The 7,556-nt window shown below is 38.0% G+C and overlaps 1 protein-coding gene across 1 annotated transcript; it reads right to left on the minus strand.

Annotated features, from left to right (window-relative positions):
• Window positions 1-325: 325 nt before the first annotated feature.
• LOC113722733 (BTB/POZ domain and ankyrin repeat-containing protein NPR1-like) lies at window positions 326-7,556 on the minus strand. Its single transcript, XM_072048303.1, has 5 exons — window positions 7,418-7,556; window positions 6,025-7,176; window positions 4,153-4,906; window positions 2,322-2,519; window positions 326-856 (listed from the first exon to the last, which is right to left on the minus strand). The coding sequence occupies exons 2-5, from the start codon at window positions 6,568-6,570 to the stop codon at window positions 582-584; spliced, it is 1,773 nt and encodes a 590-aa protein (XP_071904404.1). The 5' UTR covers window positions 6,571-7,176; window positions 7,418-7,556; the 3' UTR covers window positions 326-581.

The following is a 7,556-nucleotide window of genomic DNA, read 5'->3' on the forward strand; positions in this document are numbered from 1 at the left end:
GTTAAAGTGAAATGTAATGGTATTCTGTCACCACCACATATTTCTGCTGCTGATCTTGTGGTTCTTTTGCTAATTGCTTCTGACATTGTATCATTAGTCCTTTTGAAGAGATTTTCTTACAGAAAGAACAATTAAAGAAAAACAAAAGGCAAGTAATTCAAGCAGGACTCTAGGGGGAGGAAAAGAAGATCCTAATTCACTCGCATAACGTTCTCAAACTTTAGTGCAACAGATTTCCAGCTTAGTTCCTGCTTTATAACAGTTGAAAAATCCTGCCCTGCTAGTAATAATATTTTGTATCTCAAAGCATAAATCACAAGAAAAATTCTACCCCTCAAGAACCGCTGATGCAGTAATACTATACAAATAACAGTAACCTCTTTGTTCAGTCAGTAATCATCAGGACATATACCTACACGGAGTGTAAGCTTACTCCCTATGGGAAAATTTTACAGATGGACTTGCTGTCAACCAAATTTGGACTGATGAAAGAAAAGAAAATCTATAAGGGCAAAGTATACATATAACTGTTTATGGGGTATTACATTTTCACACTGACTAACACTACCTAAGAGCAAAATTTAAAACAATTGCCTTTTCTTAGCCTTGTGGTGAGCAATAGCCTTGGGAGAAGATGAGCACGAGGAAGACGATGACAAGCCCACCCAGTTATTTTCAGCTTTATCTTTATCGAAAGCCTTCAAAACCTCGTCCTTAAGTTCCATGTATCGCATCTTCTTTGTACTGTGCTCCTCCAGTGGACCATTCTCCAAGAGCAGAGTTTCTTGCATGTCATCCTCCAGGAACCTATCCAGAACTTCTGAGCAATTGGGGAAAAAGCGCCGGCCAGTCTCCACTGTTATGACAAAAGATACTGCAATATTAGATATATATAAATATATATAGATGGTACCTGCAATGCTCCATGAACCAAAGGGAAAGTGACTTGCACCTGGAACCTTTAAATCTATCATCTTTTCAAATCTCAACAAAGTAGATACTGGTTTTTGGTAATTTTAAGTTTAGCGTTCCAACTATCTTAAGAATCTTAGTAAATACGTGAAATAGCTTTTCATTTCTTTGCTTAAATTTCACTGCAATCTTGGATTATTGTAAGCAGACAAATGAAGGGTACCATTCTCTTCAAAACTATAAATTTCTAGTACATTACAGTTAATATATGCAAAACTTTAGGATTTTTTTTCCTTGTGTGATACTGATATGTGTATGACTTCAGACAACCAAAGAGGAATTTAGCAATAGTAATTCCTATGTGAAATCAGCGAGTGCCATTTATTCTGCTAAATCAACTATGAAGCAGTTAGTGGCTCCTAGTCCTAAAGTGCCATGGTTCTCTGTTGTCTGGGGGAAGGAGCATCACTTGCGGTTTTCATATATTTTTTGGCTTGCTTGTAGAAAAATGATAACTACGAAGGACAGATTATGCTTGTGGAGGTTGCGTATAAATCCTGTCTGTGAGTTTTGTTGTGCTGCTGATGAAATTGTTGCTCATATTTTTTTCTAATGCCCTTACTCTGCATTGATTTGGGAGGCTGTCCCGAGTAAGTGTCTTTTGTTTAGGCAGGCTATTGAGTGGCATCGTGAGCTCCTATGGATGATCAAACGTGGATCTTAAGATTCATTTGTGCCTTCAGTCTGTAGACTAGCTTTTGCAGCATCTGTTCACTATGTATGCTACAGCAGGTATAGGAAGGTTTTCAAACAAGTTATATCCTCCTACTTTGGTTATCCAATAGATTCTTAAAGAACTAAGTGACATTATTGCGGGGTAAAAACAGGTGGAAAGAAACCAAGAAAATGCTCAGCTCTGTACCGAGTGAAGAATTCCATTTACTGTTTTCAAGTCTTGGTACTCTTATACTGATAGGTATATATTTGTATAGAGTTACTTACTTTGCTTTTAGTCTTACTGATTTGAATTCTCTTTCGTTTGGTGTACTAGTCAAAGGGATATGCCCCTTCACTGGTGTACTCTTAATTATTAATGACAAGTTCAGGAAGCTTACCCAAGAAGAAAAAAAAAATCCTATGTGAAATGCAAGTTCATTTTGCTTTTTTATTATACTCTGTTGGATATTCCAAGATTAGCAGGGGGCACAGGGTATATTCATCAGTGAAGAAAATGCTCAACAAAGATAATTTCAGAAGCTAGGAGACCAACTCACCAAACTTGGACCTTTATTAATTACTCATTCAATGCACGACTAAGTCCTTTCCACTTTTGTTGATGACAATGGCAACCCCCAAACTTGCAGTCACTTTAATTTCAAAGTTCCAAGAGTACTCGAGATTGTAATTACCTGTTTTCTGCAAGGCCTGTAGCCGCAATTGAAGTCGTTTTACTTGCTCGTATGGTATCTCATTTAAATCAACCTCTCTCAGATTCCCACACGAGGCTTTAGATGCTGCAAGGCCAGCAAACTCTGACGTTGAATGTGCATTTGCTATTTCCATTGCTAGCTTAGCTTCTCGTGGAAATAATACTCGCGCGAGGGCCACTGGCACGGAAAAACCCAAAATATCAGCACACATTCAAATTCTGGAAGTTGGAGATTGTTTAAGAAATGAACATGACACAAATGTATCTAACTAGGACCCTTTCATCTCATATGATTCTATTGGATATCAACAAACAACAAATGCAGAAACAAAACAAAACTGAGTATCAATTTGAGAAGCCTGTCACTCGAACATTCCATTAGAGCTAAAGGACTAACTTTAAGAGGACAGACTTTCTGCAGCTCATCAAGATTAAAGTTCTTTGCATTGGCAAGTAGTAGCCGGATCATCAGACTTTTCTTGACAAGCCGATTAATTAAAGAAACTCAGCTCTCTATAAAGAACCAAAAGTATATTTTTGTTACTTCAGGAGGCTCATATTCATCCTATCTTTTCTCGCTTATAAACGGACGCTTTCCCTCCTTTCAGATACAATCTGAAGCAGTTTTTCCAACAGACAATCAGAGCACAATGAACTCTCTTGGCACTTAAATGTCAGATGACCTCTCAAGGCATTACTCTTGTAAAGTTGGTACATGTTCCGGGAGCAGAATAGTCGAAAAGCAACAGAAAATTGAACTATCTCCTTTAATTTGTGTCTAAAAAACAAGACGCATAACCTGGGCCAAAATGTTTCTCAAATGAAAAGCAAACATTTGATGACCAGTTAGGAAGAAGAAACCACATCTCAAGAAAGCCCCTCAAAATTAAAGTTCTTTGCATTGGCAAGTAGTAGCTGGATCATCAGACTTTTCTTGACAAGCTGATAAAATAAAGAAAAGTAAAACTCAGTTCTCTATAAAGAAAAAAAGTATATTTTTGTTACTTCAGGAGGATCATATTCATCCTATCTTTTCTCGCTTATGAACGGACACTTTCCCCCTCCTTTCAGACACAATCTGAAGCAGTTTTTCCAACAGACAATCAGAGCACAATGAACTCTCTTGGCACTTAAATGTCAGATGACCTCTCAAGGCATTACTCTTGTAAAGTTGGTACATGTTCCGGGCGCAGAATAGTCGAAAGCAACAGAAAATTGAACTATCTCCTTTAATTTGTGTCTAAAAAACAAGATGCATAACCTGGGCCAAAATGTTTCTCAAATGAAAAGTGAACATTTGATGACCAGCTAGGAAGAAGAAACCACATCTCAAGAAAGCCCCTCAAAATATGCTCTGATTCATATTCTCATTTTAGAAGGGCAGAAGTTTACCAGAAATTCCTCTGGACACCTGGGCCTTTTGCTCAACATTTAGTTGAGGCTTGAAGTGTGTTCCTAAATGAATGTTGTATTTAATTATCATTTCCATTCCACCAGGAAACCGAACAGATTGGACCCAACAAATGGCTGTGGACACTAGTGAAATTGAATTTTCTGACTCTTATATCATATTACCAGCCTGAAGGTTTGGTGTTCATAACTGCTGATGCAATGTCGAGAGCACAGGCATTGATGCATAAGAGCTTTAAGATGAAGAAAATAATCTACAAATGCAATCAAATGGATGCACATTCAAGAAGCCTTTTTTTTTTGGGAAGTTCTCAAGGATGGTTTCAGCTTGAAGTCACTTATGTTTATTAACTATGTGACGGACTGTATGTTAAAACTTCTTTAGTAGGTGGGAATGTTACCTCTATTTTCGAGGAGCAGCAGCCTCATAACCAAATCATCTGCCACCATCATTGAGGACATAGACATATTACCAGCAAGCGGATTTCTGAGCATTTCTCTCTCCAAGACATCTATGCATAATTTGTCTTTATTAGTCTCCTGTCCCTGCTTTGTTGATTCATTGTAATCCTTAGGCCTAGTCAACCTCCTGCAAATAGTAATTGATGTTCGTCCATCAACTGTAGAATCTGAGACACATGCTCCCTTGCTCAGTAGGCCCACAATTACTGATGGATCCTTGCGCCTAGCTGCTACATGAAGTACAGTGTATCCTCGAGAATTCCTAAGATTGAGATTAGCATTACCCAGACTGAGCACCTCGGTGACCACCTTAGGATTGCAATAGGCAGCAGCATAATGAAGGGCAAAAGCAGCATCCAAGGTGATATCAGATTCATCCAAAAGTAATCTTAACAATTCTACATCATCAGAGTCCAATGCTTTGTGTATCCTTCTGATTCTCTTGTCAGTGATGAAATTCACTTCACCATTGTCATGTTGCAGGTCTTGGTCATACTGTTTCCTAAAGGATTTGATATCAGTCAGAACTTCATGTGGAAGCTCCTTCTCAAGAGTAAGATCATCTAGATCTGAACGTGCTATTCTCTGGATACTGTGTGAAAGAAGCTGGTTCAGCTGGCAGTGGAAGGCTACTATAGTTATGGGAATCACATCTTCCACAAAAGCCTTATCCACAAAGTTGAGAAGCCGTCGCTGCATGCAAAAGAAATGAGCACCAGAAAGAATTATAAGGACCTGATGTGAAACCTGTTTCTAAAGGCAAGATAGCACTCAGGAACATCTTTTTTATTACAAAAAGCATAACACACACTGGGAACAAGGCAAGCTGAAAAGAATGAACTGGTCGATACAGTAATGCAAGAAACAAGCTTGATTTAAAGCATAGAATAAACTTGATTGGAAAGGCTAATGCAACTTATCTAAACATCAAGTTTACAAGAGCTTGCTGGTACATGGTGCAGATGAAAACATTCTTACAGTTAGTTATAGAAACTACAGCTCGAAACCATAATAAGCACTTTAAGATGAAGAATGATGAATTCAAGAAAACTTCACAATCAATTAATGCAGGCTACTTAATTGAAGTGAGAAAGAAAGTGAAATGCACGCCAAAGAGTAATCCAATGGAGTTAAAGACAATAACGGCCTCAATGTTTACGTGGCAAAATTAAACCCTTTCAAATTGAGCAATATGGCTCATGCAATTGGAATTCCCTGAAACATGTTTACAGCAATTGGCATCAAGATATAAATCAGAAACATGGTTCCGTATAAAACCAGATTATATATGTGTTACATTTATGTAGGCAAGTTTCAACTAACCAAAAACTAGGAAATGAGTTGTTGGGTAAAAATGCCCACATACTATATTTCCCAACGTTCAGCACTAATTTGTAAATTTCCAGACATAAAAAACCAGAGTTGAAAACATTTTCTAGAGTTGTTCTTAACAAGGAGGTTCAATAAAGAATATCTATCACTGACATCGAGTTTTGAAAGTGTATCCGACTTTAGAAGCACAGAACAAGTTCTTCCATTTAGTTTTCCCTATCCTTGCAAAATCATTTTCTGATCCTTGATTGGTTGCCTGCTGGAGTGGACTAGAAATCAAAAGCCAAAAGTACGTGCTGTATTTCCCTTATGAATTAACAGCTCATTTACAATTTCAAAACCTTTCTGACTTCAGAATGGTTGGCATCAATGTGAATATAGCACTCATATTGCCTAGATTAAACCATCAAAGTTTAGTACAAAAACAAGCAGAATAACCGAAAATGAAGCATGTAACCAAATAGGCATTTAGAGCACACCTGAACAACCAAAACAAGTTCATTCATCTGAAACGTTGCAGAAGCGTACATGAGTTCCACTGCATAGTTGATTGCAGGGCCACATGCATCATGAGCACAAGACTCATCAACACATGTTGAAACCTCAGGTGGAGAAGACTTGAGTTTTCCACTATACACATAATTCAAGAAAACCATGAATGTTTCATATCCAATCTTTCCTCGGGGCACCAATTCTGTCATGACATAGTTTGGTTTAGTTCCATTTGCAGAGCCAGCATTACTCTTCTTAAACAGATCATGGAAAAATGGACTTCGTGAGGCCAAGATACAGCGATTTACACCCACAGAAGTTCCTTCGACCACTATCTCTGCATCACTGTAGTCGAACTCAGCATCAAGCAGAAGCTTCTCAAGACTACCACTTAATTTAGTCAAAGTCAACAAATCAAGACTAGCCCCTGGCTCATGACCAGCAGATGGCATATTGTGGCTACTGGAACCATTTGATGTATATGAAGATGAAGCAAAGCTTAAGGTAGATACAAGTTCGTTCCCACTTTCCATAACTACTTAGCTAATTCCTTTTGGGGGATATCATACACGTTACAAAAATCATTCTCCAAAAAGTAGGGAATATTTTTCATTCCAAAGACAATTCACCATGTAGAAGACACCATGCCGCTGAGACTGTACACTAAACGGCCAATATTACAGTAGTGCAAAGTGATAAATCCTTATAGTGGAATATGACCAAAAAAGGGAATGAAAACCAGGCAGGACTAACAATAGTTGTACCCAAAAATAGGCGTAAATTTGCAGCAATTACACGAGTAATCAAACTCCACAATTCTCCGAACACCTCGAATATTTCCACAGTAAATCAGCACTATACTGATTAAAGTACACTCCCAAGCTGCATACACCCAACTGCAGGATCTAAAGGGGAAACTTAATCAGTAACCATTCACACTTCTATGACCATAACCCCCTTGGGCCTCACTTGATTTTCTTTCTATCTGTTGCCAATTCCCATAGCTACAGCAAATCCCTGCTCACAACAGCATCAAATAATCCGGTTTCCCACCTAAAAAGGGGCAAAAACTACAGAATAACACCAAAGACGCCAAGTCAACCCCTCAATCCTTCAACAAGAGAAGGCCAAGCAATAACCTGAACCCAAAAACAATCAAGAAACCGATACAAAAATCAACTCCTTGATTACACCGCAAATTTTTCAATCCAGAAATCTCTAAATCCTTTTTCAATCTCAACGCAGAGAAAACAAAAACTATCCTATATTGCTATATTATAGTTCAAGAAACTCTGTTAGCTTTAATAAGCAGTCACGGAGCTCAAGAAATCTGAAAATTAAGCATAAAAAAAAAAGTAAAAAGCACTTTCAGCCGCTTACATATGCTGCAGGAAACTTAATAGCTTTTTCTTCTTCCTTGAGAGTTGACTTGACTGAGAGCCCAAGTTGGAAAAGTAATATAGTACTCTTTCTCCCTTTTTGGTTTTTTGTGAACATTTTCCTGACTTAGCTGGAAAAG

Source organism: Coffea arabica, chromosome 5e (assembly GCF_036785885.1).
Source record: "Coffea arabica cultivar ET-39 chromosome 5e, Coffea Arabica ET-39 HiFi, whole genome shotgun sequence".
Taxonomy (NCBI): domain Eukaryota; kingdom Viridiplantae; phylum Streptophyta; class Magnoliopsida; order Gentianales; family Rubiaceae; genus Coffea; species Coffea arabica.

Bases quoted from the DNA above. Each gene is read 5' to 3' on its own strand.
- LOC113722733 (XM_072048303.1), bottom strand. From the start codon at position 6,570: ATGGAAAGTGGGAACGAACTTGTATCTACCTTAAGCTTTGCTTCATCT. The intron at 4,907-6,024 runs GTGTGCTCTAAA...TTTTGCATGCAG, and splicing joins AACTTGTTTTGGTTGTTCAG to CGACGGCTTCTCAACTTTGT. The intron at 857-2,321 runs GTAATTACAATC...TTGTCATAACAG, and splicing joins ACAGGCCTTGCAGAAAACAG to TGGAGACTGGCCGGCGCTTT.